This window comes from Mus caroli, unplaced genomic scaffold (genome assembly GCF_978045245.1).
Source record: "Mus caroli unplaced genomic scaffold, Mus_caroli_1 scaffold_9, whole genome shotgun sequence".
Taxonomy (NCBI): domain Eukaryota; kingdom Metazoa; phylum Chordata; class Mammalia; order Rodentia; family Muridae; genus Mus; species Mus caroli.
Window position 1 is genome coordinate 80,322,816 of NW_028227264.1, and position 17,950 is coordinate 80,340,765.

General features: G+C 55.8%; 1 protein-coding gene across 1 annotated transcript; it reads right to left on the bottom strand.

Annotated features, from left to right (window-relative positions):
- Window positions 1–464: 464 nt before the first annotated feature.
- On the bottom strand, window positions 465–16,989 carry Gna11 (G protein subunit alpha 11). Its single transcript, XM_021174039.3, has 7 exons — window positions 16,648–16,989; window positions 6,856–7,040; window positions 5,050–5,204; window positions 4,197–4,325; window positions 3,049–3,178; window positions 2,819–2,972; window positions 465–2,712 (listed from the first exon to the last, which is right to left on the bottom strand). The coding sequence occupies exons 1-7, from the start codon at window positions 16,781–16,783 to the stop codon at window positions 2,522–2,524; spliced, it is 1,080 nt and encodes a 359-aa protein (XP_021029698.1). The 5' UTR covers window positions 16,784–16,989; the 3' UTR covers window positions 465–2,521.
- Between the last annotated feature and the right edge of the window lie 961 nt (window positions 16,990–17,950).

Here is a 17,950-nt window from a genome sequence, read left to right on the forward strand (position 1 = left end):
CCATCTTGACTTTTGAGACAGAGTCTGAACTTGCAGCTCAGGACTAGCCAAATTGGCTACCAGCAAGCTCCATGGGTCTGCTTGTCCATATGTCTTCAGTGCTGGGGCCTCAGGCCTACTCCAAAGGACAGGATTAAACTCAGGTCTTCCTGGTTTGGTGGCAAGCACCCTACCACTCATGCCATTTCCCCAGGTAGTTCCCGGCCACCCAGAAATGGTGGCAGCTGGGGCTAGAGAATTGCTGGCCCAACGTCCTGTAGCAGGAGCTAGGGACTGGCCCTTCCTCACCAGTAAGGTAAGGGCTCCCTCTCTCCCGGTGAGTAGTACAGGGACCTAATGTCTCATGGCAGAGGCACACTGGCTGACCAGGTGATGCTTGGGCAATGGTCAGAGGTGCCTTGGGATATGCTTGCTCTGACTCTGCCCCCAACATACTTTTACTAATAATCACAAAGGAGCCAGAGTTTAGGAACAAAATTTATTCCGATTTAAAACAGAATTCAAGAGAAAGATATGAAAAGGTGGCTTCAGCAAGACCCTCTGGGTTAAGGGGTCAGGGCCCCGACCTGCTGCTTGCACCCTGGCGTCTATGGCCGAGGGCCTGTAGGAGCCTGGCACTGAGCTGGGTGCCTGAGCCTCCCCCTCACACGGGAACATGCTTCACAAAGGACGAGGATTAAAAACAGTGTTTTGAGTGTTCTCTTAAATAGGCTGAAGTTTGAAATCAGGACTGTAATATACAAGGGTCACAGCAGCCGCTGGCAGCCACCACAGGCCAGGCTTGGCTCCCTGGACCAGGTGCTGGATGGTGGTTGGCACTCCCAGTGCACCAAGGTGGACACAAAGAAACCAGTGTGTCCCCTGCAATCAGGCCATCCCTTGGTGAGGACCAGGACAGAAGTAGGGAGGCTGGGGTCCCCATCCTGACCTGTGTGGCACACAGCCCCAAGGGGCCCTGACACATTTCCCCTGAGCAGAACCTGCCACTCACCACTTGGATGAGCTGGTTGCTGCCCCGGGGTTTGGCTGTGGCCACCGTGGCCCAGCACACTTGGCACATACTGCTCAAGAGAGGCTAACACTTTGCCGGCTTGGGGTGGTCCAGCCTCAGACACCTGTACAGTCCCAACTTCTCTTCCTATTGTGCAACACAGATGCCTACTATGAGGACCTGGGTCTTCCACGGGATGACCTTGCCATCCATGTAGCTCTGTAGTGTGTGGGATGGCACAGATCGGACCCTCAACTGGAGACAGGAGAGGAGCCTAGTGTTGTAAGGTGGGGGAATCCACGGGCTGGAGGCCAGGAATGTGGGTGATCATCATGGTCACCCATCATACTCTAGGGCTCTGTCATGCCCATGGTCCCTTGTTTCCTTCTGCCTGGGAGGGCAGTGTGGCACTGCCCAGATTAGTGTCTGAGTGCATGGGCACTCTGGGGCCTGGAGTCCAGCTTGGCAGGCAGGACAAAGGCGTGGCTGGATATCCAAGCCCAGAACGCACGTGCAAAAAGTAAAGAAATCTGACAGACAGACAGACAGACACTGTAGTGTATATGAGCAGCAGGGGGCCTGCCTATGTCCTCTCTGGTCATGGCCATCACCTCCTATACGCTGGTCCTCTGGTTTAGGAGGCACCAGGCAAGGTGCAGTGACTATGGCCAGGGACCAGTGCGTGGGGCGGGGCCACTGCCCATGTCTGGGTACGGACCTGAGAATATTTGGAAGAGGCCCCTGTGCACCCTGCTCTTGACTGGGTTTGGGGGGGCGAGTCTTGCTGAACCACACAGACTTGGACAGTCCTTCCAGCTGCCCAACTCCATGTAGCCCCTCAGGGTCCCCAGGGCCTTTCCTAGCCATGTCAGTGAGCAGCGGGTCTCCCCACCCCGACTTCACCAACAGCAGGCCCTGCCTGCAGCAGGGGAACACAGGGGTTATGGTCACTAGACCCTGCAGTGTGTCTCCTGGCTGCCAAGTCAGAGTGGAGAGTATTTCTCTTTTCTTCAAAAACAAAAACAAAACAAAAAACGATTAGGCACTTCCCAGGGTGGGCACAGGGGACGCCCACCCCCACTTCTTGGAGTCTAGGGAGATGGTGCGAGCCCTGAGGGCATATGGGATATCAATAACTTAGAAAAGGGATAGTCCATGGTCCCCAAGCCTCCAGCTTTCCTGGGGGAGGAGTCAAACTCAGGACTATGGGCTCGGGCTGCAGTGGCCTTGATCTTAATAGCTTTGTGGCTGTTGGGGGTATCTCTGGGGAGGGCACACTGCTGTTCAATGTATTTTTCTTTTTCTTTTTTTTTTTTTGTTTTTGTTTTCTAAGAAAAAAAAAAAAAAAAAAAACAACCTCAAGCCACATTGAGTCAAGGCCAAAAAGAGGCCACTCTGCCCTTGAGGAACAGGGACAGGGACAGGAAGTGAGTGGGAAGAGAGACGTGCCCCAGCCCCCGTGTGCCCAGGTCCCTTGGTTTGGGTGACTGGATGCGGAGGAAGCTGGCCCTGGTGGCAGCCATGCCGCGGTCACACCAGGTTGTACTCCTTCAGGTTCAGCTGCAGGATGGTGTCCTTCACAGCTGCGAACACAAAGCGGATGTTCTCGGTGTCGGTGGCACACGTGAAGTGGGAGTAGATGATCTTGTCGCTGTCAGGGTTCAGGTCCACAAACATCTTCAGAATGAACTCGCGTGCGGCCTGTGCATCCCTCTGTGGCCCTGCAGATGAGCACAGTGATGAGCGGCTTGGTCAGTGGCCTCCCAGGTGCCCAGCGTGTGGCAGCCAGGCCTTGGGGTGACAGTGGGGACTTGGGGCAGTGCTCACCATCAAACTCAGGGAAGTAATCGACCAAGTGTGAGTGCAGGATCTTGTCTTCTAGAAGGTCCTTCTTGTTGAGGAAGAGAATGACAGACGAGTTCTGGAACCAGGGGTAGGTGATGATTGTGCGGAACAGGGCCTTGCTCTCCTCCATGCGGTTCTAAAGCAGACACCTTAGTTGAGTAGGCTACCCATGCCCTGCCCCTGCCAGTCCCCGAAGTGTGTCCCCAGCTCACCTCATTGTCTGACTCCACCAGGACTTGGTCATACTCGCTTAGTGCCACCAAGAACATGATGGAAGTCACGTTCTCAAAGCAATGGATCCACTTCCTGCGCTCTGACCTCTGCCCGCCCACATCCACCATCCTAGGGAGAGATCAAAGGCCACTCAGTTCTAGACGCTGCCTATAACTGGTCCCCATCCCCTGCAGGCCCAGGATGACTGGGCTGGTGTTTCTGTAAGTGCTCAAGCCCCTTGTGCAGATGGCAGTGTTTGCCCAGAACCTGGGTGGCCTTATAGACCTGAATCACCTTTCCATAGCTCAGAGCCACACAGCAGCTGCCCAACTGGCCACACATTGCCAAGACTTGAGGTCACAGGCCATGTGGTCCCTAACTATGTCCCATGGGCCTCAGACCTCACTGGAGTAGCTGTGGCAGCCAAGGAGGAACCTTGGCTGGGAGATTGGGGGTAGGGACACTCTCCTGGGGAGATGCAGCCTCAGTGCCAAGGGAGCACAAGCCTGAGAGGCCACCCAGGGGAGTGAGGAGAAGGGAGTGATGGACGTGGTATGCTCACACGCATGGCCCACCTGGGAAAGGCTTTCAATAGGAACATGTCTTTGCCCTGGGGTCAGCATCATGGTGCCACCGGGAGCCTCACAAAACGCCTTTAATCCCAGCACTTGGGCGGCAGAGGCAGGCCGATTTCTGAGTTTGAGGCCAGCCTGGTCTACAAAGTGAGTTCCAGGACAGCCAGGGCTACACAGAGAAACCCTGTCTCGAAAAACCAAAAACCAACCAACCAAACAAACGAAAAACAAAAAAAAAAAAGAGGGAGCAGAAAGGGCACAACATGACTGCAGGCCAAGGCCCCGAGGACAGCGGCCACCACTAGACGCTAGGAGGAGCATGGGGCGACTGCCACCTAATCTGCTGTGATCTCCCGATGTGAGGCCCTCCCAAGTCCGTGGGTGAGGGTTCTGAATGGGAGCAAAGCACACCCATCCCCATGGTGCCCCGTGCACCTCCAGGGTTTGTCTTGTGCTCTTCAGGTTCACAGCGGTCTAAACCTCAGGACCCCCGCTGCCGCCCTCCAGTCCCGGCCAAGCCTGCACTCCTCTCCCCATCAGCTCCCTACGGTCTTACAGCTTGCTGACATCACCTGAAGATGATGTTCTCCAGGTCAAACGGGTACTCGATGATGCCAGTGGTGGGCACGCGGACCCGCAGCACATCCTGCTGGGTGGGCAGGTAGCCTACTGTGGCGATGCGGTCCACGTCCGTCAAGTAGCTACAACGTAGAGGTATCTGCTCAGGAGCCCACTGGGGCAGGTGGACACCTGGGACATGGCACAGAACCCACAACCACCCACAGACAGACAGGAACCTGGCACTGGAGGGCTGGGACCTGTGTACTGGCTCTGGTGAGAGCACACTGTCTCCATTAGTCTCACAGTTGTTCCAAATAGATGGCAGGAAGGAATTTAGTGCTAAAGCCAAGGCCTCTGGAAAGCTGGAGAGTGGGACCCACTACAGCCAGGGCCACAGCATAGGAGGCAGACACTTCAGCAGGCTCAACTCAGGGTCACTACTGACCCAGGTGCCTTGCTGAGTCCTGAGTGCCCTGTCAGCTGAGACTCTCTGCAACACCTTCTCAACCACAGACTCCTCTAAGCTGTGACTTTCTCCTAGATGTCCTCAAGTCTCTGCTGCCCTGGTTGACCCTCCGGGCAGGCCAGGACTGGGCTCTTCTCCCAGCCAGGCATGGAACAGATGAGAAGCCTGAGTCTGGCCCCTGCTCTCTAAGCCTCATCTTGTTCTCTCTGAGGCCAGCATGTAAGCAATGAGTGGTCAGACCAGCCCTGCCTGATCTGGGCAGGAGGGTAGAGTGCTGGCCCTGATTAGGCGGCCAGCCTGTGGGTATGAGTCTGTGGATAGGCTCTTGGGCCTAGGTCATGCCCACCCTGACCCCATCCATGTCTCTAGTGTTAACCATGCATGCCAACCCCACTCACTACTTAGCCGAGTCAGATAGCTGGAACTCCCGCCTGCGATCGTAACACTCCTGGACACCAGGGTCACTCCACAGCGTCTTGATGGCGTTCACATACTGGTGCTCAAAAGTCGTGACCTTCTCCACATCGACCTCCCGGATCAGGAGTGCATTGGCCTGAGGGAGGATGGGACTGTGAACTCCTGGGGGGACCCTGGGCAAGCAAGGAGCCTGCAGAGCCAACAGGACAGTGAGGGGAGCCAAGGCCTCTGGAAAGCAATGAGGCTACAAGGCCCACTGCCCACCACCCATGCTCCCTGACCACTCTGTGTGGGTGGGTGTGAGGGCTGGGACAGATAATCTGCATTTCCCTTGGTCTTGTGTAGCCCAGGCTGACCTAAGGATGTAGCCGAGGATGACCTTGAACTCACCCTGCAACCTCTATGTCCACACACTGGGATTTACTAGTGCTGGGGAGGGAACCCAGGGCTTCATACAGGCCAGGCAAGTGCTCTACCCACAAAAACCCAGCCCACCCTGGAACCTGATCCTTGGAAGCCCAGAAAGGGGAGTTGCTGCACAGGGCACACATAAGCTGGGGCTGCCTCCCGCTCTTGAAAGCACCAGGAGGTGGCCCTTCCATATCCCCGGGTCAGAGGAGCCAGTGAACCACACACCATCACTAACCAGCCCCCGAGAGCCTGGCCATGGATCCCTCCTCATTAGTCTTCCCAAGGTAGCCTCTGTTCTGGGCTACTAGTAGATGTGGCTCCCAGCCTGATAAGGTCTATGACTCTACACGGCTCACATGGCACCCACCATGCACTGGGCTGCCTGGGCCTTGCTGAGCCCTGGAGGGGCAGCTTCCACACATCTGCCTGTCCTTAAGTGGGAAGAACCCCACCTGTGACAGTGACTACCCTGGCCCTCATATAGGCAAGGAAGTTGACAGAACCAGCCCCATCAGCCTGTTTGTGGAATGGGCAGAAGGCTGCTTCCAGCTGATGTACCTGCAAAGCTTCCACAGTCCCCACCTGCCTGCCTCCCTGCACCAACAAGATGTGAGGCTCAAATGGGCCCAGAATCATCAACAACTGTCAGGAGGCTGCAGAGACACCAAGGCAAGGCAAGCGAGAGTCAAGGTGTTCCCTTCTATCCATATCCAGGACCACAGGACTCCAACTTGACACAAGGACTCCTCTACAGGGCCCCATGATCTGATGCAAGGTTCTTAAGACAATACCTGGCTCTTGGGAGACAGAGGCAGAGGGATGGCAAGACTGGAGCTTGAAGACCCTGAGCAAGAAGCTACTGAGCAAGAAGACCCTGTTTCTAAAGCAGAAGGGTTTGGGAATTGGCTCAGTGTGAGTTCAGGCCTAAGAGTCCAAGACCCTGAGCCTCATCATCCATCCATCCATCCATCCATCCATCCATCCATCCATCCATATACACATACAGATGAACACACAGCCTGGTGGGGAAGGATCAAGAAAAAGTGGGCGAGAAGAAATAATAAGTTGGAAATACATGAAATTCTCAAAAAATAAATAACGTTATCTCAAAATACTACCTAAACAACAGCAACAACAGTGAAGCTCAGTGGGCAGGGGTCTCCAGGAGGTAAGGTGATACTGACAACACACAGCCAGCAGCCCTCCCCTACCTCTAGTGGTCCTGACCTGTGCTCCGCTCCCATTTCCTAGGTCCCGCCCTCAGGGGAGGTCCCTCTCACAGACCCCACTGGGGGGTGGGGGGGGGCAGGTCCCGCCCACAAAACCGCCCTTGCGGGCAGGTCCCGCCCACAGACTCCGCCCGGGCTGGCCCTCACCTTGTTTTGCTCATACTTGTAGAGGATCTTGAGCGTCTCCATGGCGCGCACCATGGCCTGCATGGCGGTGAAGATGTTCTGGTACACCAACTTTGTGAAGCCGCGCTTGTCCTCCTCCGAGTAGCCGGCCCCGTGGATGATGCGCATCTGCTTGATGAAGGTACTCTTCCCGCTCTCGCCAGTGCCTGCAGACCGCGCACCTTGACCAGTCACCACGTGCCCCACAGTCCTGCCTACCTACTGTGAGGCACTATACTGCCAGTCACCCCAAACGTTCTACAGGCTTGCCCACCCAAGGGATTCTGCTTGGCTCCCACCTGAGAACACAGGGTACTGCTCAGGATGCTGCCTGTACCCCCAGCTGTGGCAGACAAGCCCTGAGTCTCTGAGCCCTCCATGGCTGAAAGCCCAGTATCCCCCCCCCCCCATGCCAACAGCACTTGAGACTTTGCCACCAGTCTTTGGGCCAGATGTGATGGTCCCCTGAGGTCAGCTGCTAATTCCCACTGGCCCCTGCCCCTGCAACCAACGGGGAAGACCCATCACATATGGTCAGCACAGAGGGTGCTCACTTGGTCACCCTGCTCTCAGTGTGGACCCTATCCACACCTCCAACACCAGAGGGAAATGCCCGGGGCTGCAGCCGAGAGGTTGCTGGGCCTTAGGATGTGCTTACAGCCACCTGCTGAGTATGTGGCTCTCCCGGCCCCCACCGGCCCCCACCGCAGTGAGTGTAGAGTGGCAGCTGCTCCCCTGGCCTGTGGCTCAGAAGCTGTTTCTCTACAGCCCACAAACGCTGGTCCCGAATTTTGGGGACAAGAGCTTCAGCTCTTTGGATGCCTGCAGGCATGATCACCATGGTGAGTCATCCAAATCTGAAAGGGTCCCAAATCCCAAAACTCTAGAAGTTATGTCAGCAATCAACAGTACTCTCTTGCAGCCAGCATGGACGATACAGTTAAGACCCTGTCTTTTAAGAAAAGACACAGCTTTTTTTAATCAGCTCTTCAGCATGTGTGGTGCACTTGAATACTGAATACATTCACATCTGTGTGCATAGCCACATTGAAGGCTGCATTGGCATCGGCATGAGGGCCCAAGTCAGGAGCCCAAACCCACAAGAAGCCTGAGAGATGAGGATGGGGTGCCCACCTGTAACATCAAGACTTAGGGCATACAGGGCATCCCCGCTCAACTAGCTGAATAAGCAAGCTTGTGCTCAATAAAGTGGGGGATTGCAGACGGATACTCAGCGCTAACCTCTGGCCTCCATGCAAGATGCACACATGCACCTGCAGGGTCACAAAACACAACAAATGCACGAAAGCCAAAAATAAAATATAAGTATAAAAGTAGGACTAGGGCTGTCCTTGTCAGGCAGAACCCCCATTTACAATCCCCCAGTGAGGGGGCGGGGGCAGGGTCAGGGGTAGAGCCCTACCTACACTTGCCCCCCCCCCATTAGTCCTCCTTAGAGCTTATGTTCCTTTTGGAGGCACAACTTTTAATTTTTTTGTTGTTGTTTTGTTTTGTTTTGTTTTTCGAGACAGGGTTTCTGTGTGTAGCCCTGGCTGTCCTGGAACTCACTCCATAGACCAGGCTGGCCTCAAACTCAGAAATCTGTCTGCCTCTGCCTCCCAAGTGCTGGGATTAAAAGCATACGCCACCACTGCCCAGCACAGCTTTTAAATATTGAAACCCAAGGCTCAAGAGATGGCTCAGGGCTCCTCTTGCTGAGGACCTGGGCTGGGTTCCCATCACCCAAATCAGGCAGCTGTAATTCCAGCTCCAGAATATCTGCCATCCTCTTATGGCCACCACAGGTACTGCACTCATGTGTACAACCCAACACATACAAAGTTTAAAAAGTAAAATAAAACGTGAAAAATTACTAAAACTTCTGTGCTCATGTGAGTTGTGCTCACACAGGCACACGGACATCACACCTCTTTCATCAGTGTATCCTCGATGGCAGTCAGCAGGTCCCAGTGTCCTGCCTTTGGCCCACTGAGCTCAGCCAACCACATTGCCAGAGGATGCTGCCTGCAGGCAAGCAGTTGCCAAAAGATGAGGAGCCACAATCCATGGTGGAGAAGGGCAACTGTAATAACAGGCGCAGGCCAAGGAAGGCACCACAAGAACCTGAGGCCAGGAGTTCACACTGTGAGTCAGCAAGCTAGGCCTGGCTAGCCCTGGGCTTCAGGCCACCCTGTGGCACTATGGCCAAGGTGCATCTCAGCTCAGTACCCAGGCTGGGCCATGCCACCATGTGTGGCTTCATCCGTGGCCATGTCTCTGGAAGCCAAGTGTGCCACTGTCTGGTCAACCAGCACTGGGGGCTGGATATAGGTTCAGGATCCCCATGCACCAGATTCAAGTCATGCCTGGGATCCAACATGATGCCCAGTGTCCATGGGCACAGACAGGAGTGACACCAAGGAGCCCTAGGGGCTGTTGTCCCCGGTGTCCCCCTTCCTGGCAGAGAGAGAGAGAGAGAGAGAGAGAGAGAGCGCTCTCACCACAAACACCCCATTTCCTCGCCTGCTTAGGGTGGAGACATAATTCACCTGTGGCTGGCAGCAGGCCACACTAAGGAACCCGGGGTACCAATGGATCGCAAAGCAACAGCTGAAGAACACCCAGCTGGTGCCTTTTCTCTGAGGATGCTGGACATGGTGTCCATAAGGGGTCTGACACCACTAATCTCTGTCTCAAAGCTCTGAGTCCACAGACATCAGCATCTGCATGCATGTTCTGAACAGGCCAGGGCAAACAATGAACCCTGTACCCTGCAGTCCTCAGCAGGATCTGTGCTGGAGTGCCTTGATGTTGGAGTTCTGCAGGCATCCTCCTGCAGCTGTCCCTCTACCTACTCACATCCACCTTAAGGTCAGAGGTATCCATGGAGAAGGGCAAGGCTGGAGCTGGCTGGTCACACAGCAAGCCCGTGGCACCACTAAGAGGGGCCATGCTGTGCTAGCACCAAGTGGACAGCAAGAAAGGGTGGCCACAAGCCAGTACTAAAATAGGCTGCTCAGAGTTCCCCACCAAGAGCAGGAGGACACAGAGGGACTGAGCCTCCACCATAGGAGGACAACAGGACAAGGAAGAAGACACTGTAAAGGAGAGGCAGGCAAACCGGTGGATAAACAGATTGTTGGAAGAAGGGATAAATGAGTGTGTGTGAGGGGGTAGAAGAGTGGATAGATGGGTAGATGGATAGATGGGTAGATGGATGGATAGGTGGATGGGTGGGTGGATTGAAACATGGGTGGGAGAATGAGGTTGGAAGTATGTAGACTCTAGCTGTGTTTCCCTGGCCTAGCATTCACATCTGGACTCAGATGTGTTTTAATGCAGGCAGTATGGGAGTCTGAGCTGCCCCACAAAAGTTGCTAGATGGCTCTAGGTGCCATCTGTAATGTGGGAAGGTGAGGTAGGAAAGCCCTCCCAACCTGCATAACCCAGTCTGGCTATAGGGATGCTGGAAGGAGGAGAGCTCCATGTTTGTACACTGCCAAGTTTGCTTCTTCCCAGGTAGGCCCTCAGAAACTTAGCACCCCAACTTAGCGTCAGGGGAGGAAGTGTCACCCCTGAGCCGATATGGCCCAAGCTACAGCAGCACCAATAGCCTCAAGGTATAGGAACTGTCACTGAGGCCCACTTCAGGGAACTGAGTTGAGGAGCAGTGAAGTGGCTTGATGACACATGATCACTGTAACAGACATGAGCACACCTGTGTGCTGGGGCTGTAATGCTTGGTCCTGTCTCATGACAGAGCCCTGGGTAGTGAAAGTCACAGCTGCTCAGTGACAGTTGCCACCAGCAGCCACAGGCCACATGCACTAGCCTCTGGACTTGCAACCATGATCTTATCTCCAGGCTGGTAGCAAAGTCTCCCAGGGAGCCCAAGGTGTAGACACTGATGGTCTCAGAGAGCCACAGACCCTACCAGTGGCTGGCTGAGTTAGGACATATGTCACCTACTGTACAACAGCCAAAGTGAGCCTTATGCACCCCATGGAGTAGCTCCCCACCACCAACAAAGCCCCCTGTACTGAGCTATCACAGGCTTTTATGAAACTCCACAAAGCCAGAGATACCTGGTGTGACCTTATCTTGCTTCCACATGTCCCTAGGTATGGGTACCAGGCCCTGCAACTCTGTCCATAGCTGACACTTGCTAACAGCAAAGGTTTACCTGTCCACCTGCTGGAAGGTTTTGTTTAAGATCTTTTTTAGACAAATTCTCCTTCTGTAGCCCAGGCTGGCCAGGAACTCACAGATCTACTTGCCTCTGCCTCTCTAGTGCTGGGATCAAAGGCGTGCGCCACACCCAGGCAGTTTAAAGGTTTGGCCTCCCAGATTTACACCTCTGGAGGGAAGGCATGGAACAAACTTGCACTGTGGGTTGGAAGTGTGAAACCAGCTTAGGCTACATAATGGGTCCCAGGCTCAAGGAAAATCAGGGCTGTGGCTGTGGCTGTAGCTGAGTGGTAGAGTACCCGTGTGGCACATGTGAGGTCCCGAGTTCCATCCCCAGCATGCTATAAACCAGGCTCCGTGGTGAACACCTGTCGTCCCAGCATTCCGTCCAGGTGGAGGCAGGAGACGCGAAAATTCAAGGTCTCCATCAGCTACATAGTGACTATGAGGCCAGCCTGGGCTACAAGGCAGAAAACAGAATCCTGTTCTTATAGGCAAGGCATAAAGAAGAATGCAGAGGGCTGGGTCCCCTGCCCTGCATCACTTAATGACACCCATCAGGACTCCTGAATCCACCACATGGACCGTGCCTATTACCGTGTCCACCACATGGCCCTTCTTCGAGATACCCTGGGGGCGCAAACAAGGTTACTAGGGTGGGGCAGGACAACAGGAAGTGCAGACCCTAGCATGTCAGCCCTGGGGTGGTACTGCTCCCATTACAGAGCTGTGCTGACACCTGTGACAAGGGCTTTCTGCCCCGCCAGGCCTTGAGTCAGAGCTGTCAGTGGTAGCAGGCCCAACTCTGAAGACAACCTACCCATGGCAGGGACCACTGCCCACCATGTGGAGCCCCAGAGGACGGCCATGAGGCAACATCGCCCTGTCCCCTAGAGGGACCACATTCTGTCACCTAGCCACCCTCAGACCTTGTGGTGACCCAGAAGCCAGTCAGTCCCCTGCAGCACAGAGTCTGGGGACATCAACAGCACATTGTAACAAAGAGAGAGAACCCTTGCAGCCGGCAGCCTGACACCCTGAACACCATGGGTCAGTGGACACTGCTGTGGGCACAGCTGGACACACAAGTGTGGAGTCCCCAGGAACATGCACAGGAACACACTGTGGTTGGTGCCACACTACCTCACATGCAACACCACAGCATTTCCCATGGAGCAGGGACACTGTATCACTTGACAGATGGTGACACTGAAGCTTAGACATAAAGACCTACTGGTCACAACTCCAATATGTCCCACCCCCTCTGGCTGTCACAGGCAGCCTAAGCTGAGGGCCTGCTGGGGTTGGCCAAGTTGTCCCTTGAACACTCCAGGCAGCTGATTCCATTGGCCAAAGGGCACTCCTTAAGAACAGTACAGCCCAGCCGGGCATGGTGGTGTACGCCTTTAATCCCAGCACTCAGGGGGCAGAGGCAGACGGGTTTCTGAGTATACAAAGTGAGTTCCAGGACAGCCAAGGCTATACAGAGAAACCCTGTCTCGAAAAAACAAAAAAAAAAAAAAAACCAAAAAACAAAAAACAAAAAACCCCAACAGTACAGCCCACAGTATGGGTACCTCATGCTAAGCAGGGGCCACAGCATGAGGAAAATCGGTGGCCTGGACAGAACACTGGTCCTTGATCCCTTCCCAGCAGCATACTGAGGACATGTGTAGCCATCACACTGGGGAGCTGCTGCACAGTGGCCTGGGGGAACAATTAGGAGTAATGTCCCCATCACTCACACTAAGGAGAGCATCGGTTCAAAGGCCTATGTGTGATGCCACAGGCACCAAGGAAACAGCAGAAACAGCCCCAGCAATGAGTGGATGCAGGCACCCCAACTCTCAAGCCACCTAGCCCTGGAAAAACTGAGGCACAGACTTGCACACCTGGCTCCATGGGACAGCAAGGATGCTGACAGCAAAGCACCACCCTGTTCACGCTTGGTCTTTTACATGCTACGCCACTGTGTAAGGCCAGGCAATGCAACTCAGCTCTGGAGACACTTCAGCCCCTGCCCTGCCCTGGCTAACGTTCCTAGCCTGCAGTGACACTCTGGCTCTATCCTGAGGACAGAGAGTAGACTCTGGAAGGCACCCGGTCAGTGGCTGACAAAGTGCGCAAACGGCCCAGGGGCTGACCTCTCTCTGTATTCACCATGCTCCTAGGGCCACATGGCCTGTCCTTAGCAGGACCACTGGTACTGTGTGCCAGCTGGAGAGGAAGAAGTAAACCCATGCAGGTCACCACGGCTACAGCCACCTCAGATAGGCCTCACCACAGTGGGGACAGCACTGTACTTGTGGAAACCCCAAGTCCTTAGAGATACAATCTGCCCCCTCTTTTGGAGACAGGGTCTTATGTTGCCCAGGATAGTTGAACACCCTATGTAGCCGAGATGATCTTGAACACCCTATGTAACTGAGATGATCTTGAACTCCGGATCTTCCTGCCTGCACTCTAAACACCTGGTTTGTGTGGCGCTGGGGATGGATATGTCTTTCTGGGAATCAGTTCAAGGATCTCACGGGGGAGGGGCAGCGCATCCTTGGCCTCTTGGGATGGCCTGAAGCCACCAGGGTCTGGAGACAGAAGCAGCAAGTAGGGATCCAGCTGAGGCCTCCTTCCCAGGGCAGAAGTCAGGCCCAACCCTTGGGCCACCCCCGCCGGATCCCCGGCCTTTGGCCGCCCAGCCCACGGCTCGGGACAGGAAGCTGGGAGCCAACCTCCTGCTTTATTTAGAAAGCTGGGCCCAGCCCTGCCCAGCCTCCGGGACAGGGATTTCTAAGCGAAAGTTCTGGGTGGCTGGCTCCCCAGTGACAGCACTGCTCTGCCCCAGCCTGGAGCCACACAGGGAAGCAGAGGTCCCTAGGGTCTGCAGAGTCTGAGGCCATAGGAACCTCTGAACAGCCTGATTAAGTGTGGAACTGGAAGCCTTGTTGGCCAGAGGGTCGCTCCTGCTAGTCTCATGCCCATCACTGCTCACCACCAGAGCCACCTAAGTGTCCCAAGACAAGCCTGGAGTATGTCATCCTCCAGTGGGGAGGTGCACAGAGTTCCGCATGGCTTCAGTTCTGAGAACTTGCGCTGGCCACTAGTTAGTTTTGCAAGTTACTTTATATCAGGTACCACCATGCACGACTCGAGGGGGGGTGCCTCAGCCTAGGTACACTGAGTGATGTCTAGGGATGCAGCTCACTACCCTGCAGTGACCAGGACACCCACCCCAAGAACAAGCCTGCAGTCAATGCTCTGCCTGGCTGAACAATCTCCCCAGGCCACACAGGGACTGGAAGAACAGGACAGGATATAAAACCCACTCCCAGACTGTTTGCCACAGATGCACACCCGGTATGATGGCGGCTTCAAACCTGGGGAAAGAGGTCAGAGTCCTGCACACAGACACAGAGGGGGGCTCTTTCCAAAAGGACCACTCAGGGTATGGGGTGAGGGGGATGGGGGGGGGGGAGACCCTGCCTGCTCCAGAGGGCAGGGCTCCAGAAGAGCAATTCCTGGCCTGCTTCCACCTCAGGCGGTAGGGCACAGGGTCTCCACCCTCCAGACAGCTGATGTGAAATCAGGGACAGCCAATCAGTGAGCCAGCCTGCAGGAGGGTGGAGCAGGTCTCACCGAACCCCCACCCCCAATACCTGGGACAAAGAGACTGCTAGAGAACCAAGGTCATGGTCACCTCCTCCAGGAAGCCCTCACAGCAAGACCCTGAGCACTGCCCAATGCTCACTCCCGTCCTCCCTTTACTCTTCTGCTCTTGTAAAGCAAATCCCAGACTCCACAACAGGCGCAGGACCCTTCTGTGGGAAGGGTGTGACTGCAGACACAGGTGCCCTGAGGGCACAGGTGGCAGTTAAGAACCAAATTGCCTTGGGTAGAGGCAAGGTGCTGTGTGCAGGTCAATGCAGAGCCCTTCAGCTGCTGGTCAGCTTAGCCAGGCCATAGCACAGAGGGCCAGGGAGCACTCCTGAATCCGAGGGGACTTCAAGGCCAGCTTTGGGGACAGGACAGAGCTGGGATGGCACACTATTGGGCTCAGCCAACCAATGTCATCTTTACCTGGCAGCTTCCGTCCTACACCACTGTCCCCAACAGAAAGCTGCTGACCCCCTGCAGAGGTGGGCTAGGGCCACACTGTGCCCCCCATATGACTACCCTGGGGCCACTGCTGTTTGCTCTGGGCTGCTGTGTCCTCTTCTTACCCCATCCTTCCTGGAAAGCTGCATAGAGCTCTGAGGGAACCCCACCATGCTAGGGAAAAGTAACCAAGGCCCCATGACCCCGAGAACCACACGGGCCACAGCAACAGAAGACAGCATGTACTCCTACCTGACACCTCTCATGGGACAATTGGAGTATCACTGCCCTCCACCCCTCCTAGTCAAAGGTTCCCCACAGTCCTTTCCTCAGGTTCTCCAAGGCCACCCTTTGTCCTGGGTCCCCATTCTTGAACTGCATGTAGCTCATCTGGGATCTGGGAGGGGCAGGCAGAGCTCCCCAGTCTGTTTTGTAAACCCCCATAAGGCCCAGGCTACCCTGTCCTCGTTTTGGGCTCTTATTTGGGGTGACAACAAGAGGACCTGGGCTCCCTGGCTCCCAGCAACAGGTGGGCCTTGAGGAGTCAGAACCCCAGGAAGTGACAGACACACATTGAGCTTCCCTGGGGTGGGTGGGGTGTGGAGAGGACAAGACTGGACCCCCAGGAGGCAGGACAGGGCCAGGGAGGCTGCAAGGCTGACTGCTGTCAACCTACTGGGCTCCGGCACAACAGAAGCCCAAAGAAGAAAAGCCACCCACTCTCCGGCACCCAGCTCCAATGTGGAGGAATTCAGAGGATCTATGAACAGGGAGGGAGACAGGGGAGTACCCACGAAAGCAACAAGCCAGAAGCAAAGCAGGACCATTTGGGTGTATAGTCCTTGGAGGTAGAGAGGAGGGTGCAACCCTTTGGAAACTGTCTTGGGGAGTCTGTAATCCAAAGGGGCATCATGAGAGCAAGACAGCTTACAGGGCTCACCCGAGGCTATGTGGGGACAATGGAAAGGAGAGCCTACTTGGTGCGGCAGGGCCAAGGGCCACCTCCATGCAAGAATTCTCAGGAGCGACAGAAAGCAAGTCTCCCAGGGTCCTGGGGCCCGATGTGGCCAGCAGATGCAAAAACTCGCCACAGATATCAGAGGCAGGAGGCTGACCCCGAATGAATCTAAGGCCTGGATAACAGGCTGGCCACAAAGGGTCGCACAGGCTGAGCCCAGGGGACCACACGGGAGAAGCTGGCCACCACAGGCCCAAGCCACCTGCACTGCTCAGGGTGCAGCGATCCCGGAAGGGCTGACCGCTGCAGGGCAGCGCTGACTAGTTGCCCCGAGGACATCCGAGGTGGCCCGACAGGCCGTGGGCAGCGGTCTGAAGGGGTCGCACCCGACTGTCACCGCGCGCTACTCGCCGGAGACCAGAGACCGCGGCGGCTGCAGCACCCTGCGCGCGCGGAGACCCCGGCAAGGCCCGGATGCCCCGTGCACCCACCCGGTCCCCGTGACAGAGGTCCCACGGCACGGGCACGCAGCTCACCAAGTAGCAGCAGCTTGAGCTCGCGCCGGGCGTCGCGCTTGTCCCGCCGCAGCTGTTTCTCGATCTCCGCGTTGATGCGCTTCGACTCCTTCACCTCGTCGCTCAGGCAACACGCCATCATGGACTCCAGAGTCATCGTCGCGGTCCCCCGGCTGCCGCCGGCCCGGCCCTACCTCTTCCCGGTTCCCCGAAGGCCACGGCCCGGTCCCAGAGGCGCGTCCACCGTCCGCGCCGTGCAGCGCAGCCGCCGCCGCCGCCGCTACCCGCAGCCGTCGCCACCGAGCGCCGGCGCCCGAGGACCTGAAGCGCTGCCACGGGCCCCGGGACGGGCAGGCGGCGCGGCCAATGGGAGGGGCCGCACGGCTGCGCGCGCGCCGCAGGGACAGGACTTGAGGATCGCCTGGGGGCGGGGCCTCGCCGCTCGGGGGCGGGGTCTGGAGGGCGCAGCGCAAGCGCGCGTGGGGTTGCGTCGACGTGGGAAGGGGTTGAACGGTTCGCGGCTGGGCGCGGACGCCGAGGATTGTGGGAATGGGGAGGACTCGGAAGCCCGAGCTCGGTTCCTTTCGGGAGGCGAAGCGAGGCGAGGCTCGGGGAGGCGCCGCTCGGCTACACTCGGCTCCTCTCGGCTCGGGGAGGCGCCGCTCGGCTGCGCTCGGCTCCTCTCGGCTCCCCGAGGCTGTGCTGAGAGCTCCAGGAGAGAGGCTGCAGTTCTTTGGAGCGAGGCTGTCACCGCCTGCGGATGTGAGAAAACGCCCTGACCGGATCGCTCTTCCATTCCTAAGCAGGCCTATTGTGTGCCAGGCAGAAATTCATGCCCTACTGTGTACAGTACATTCATGCAGCACTCGCCAAATACCACACAGGTCACAAGTATGAACAAAATGCTTGCTGTAGAGTATGCACTGATGCGGCAGCCTGTGGTAGCTCAGGCATTAATATCACATCTACTGTATACCAAGCCTTAAGGAAACACGCATATGTAACTGCCACATTCAATATAGGGTATACAAATCAAGTGTTTTTCACATATACAACGTATGCCAAATATGAATGCTGTGCCTGTCGTATACCACATATTGTATATAGCTCCTACTGTGTACTATGTGTTGATGCAGCACAGCACCTCCTATTGATATGCTGCCTGATTTCATATATATATGTGTGTGTATATATATACATACATATATACATATGTCATATATGTGTATATATGTGTGTATATATGTATGTATGTATTTGTGTGTGTGTATATATATACATATATACATACATATATGCTGTCAACCAGGCTTATTGGCAGGTG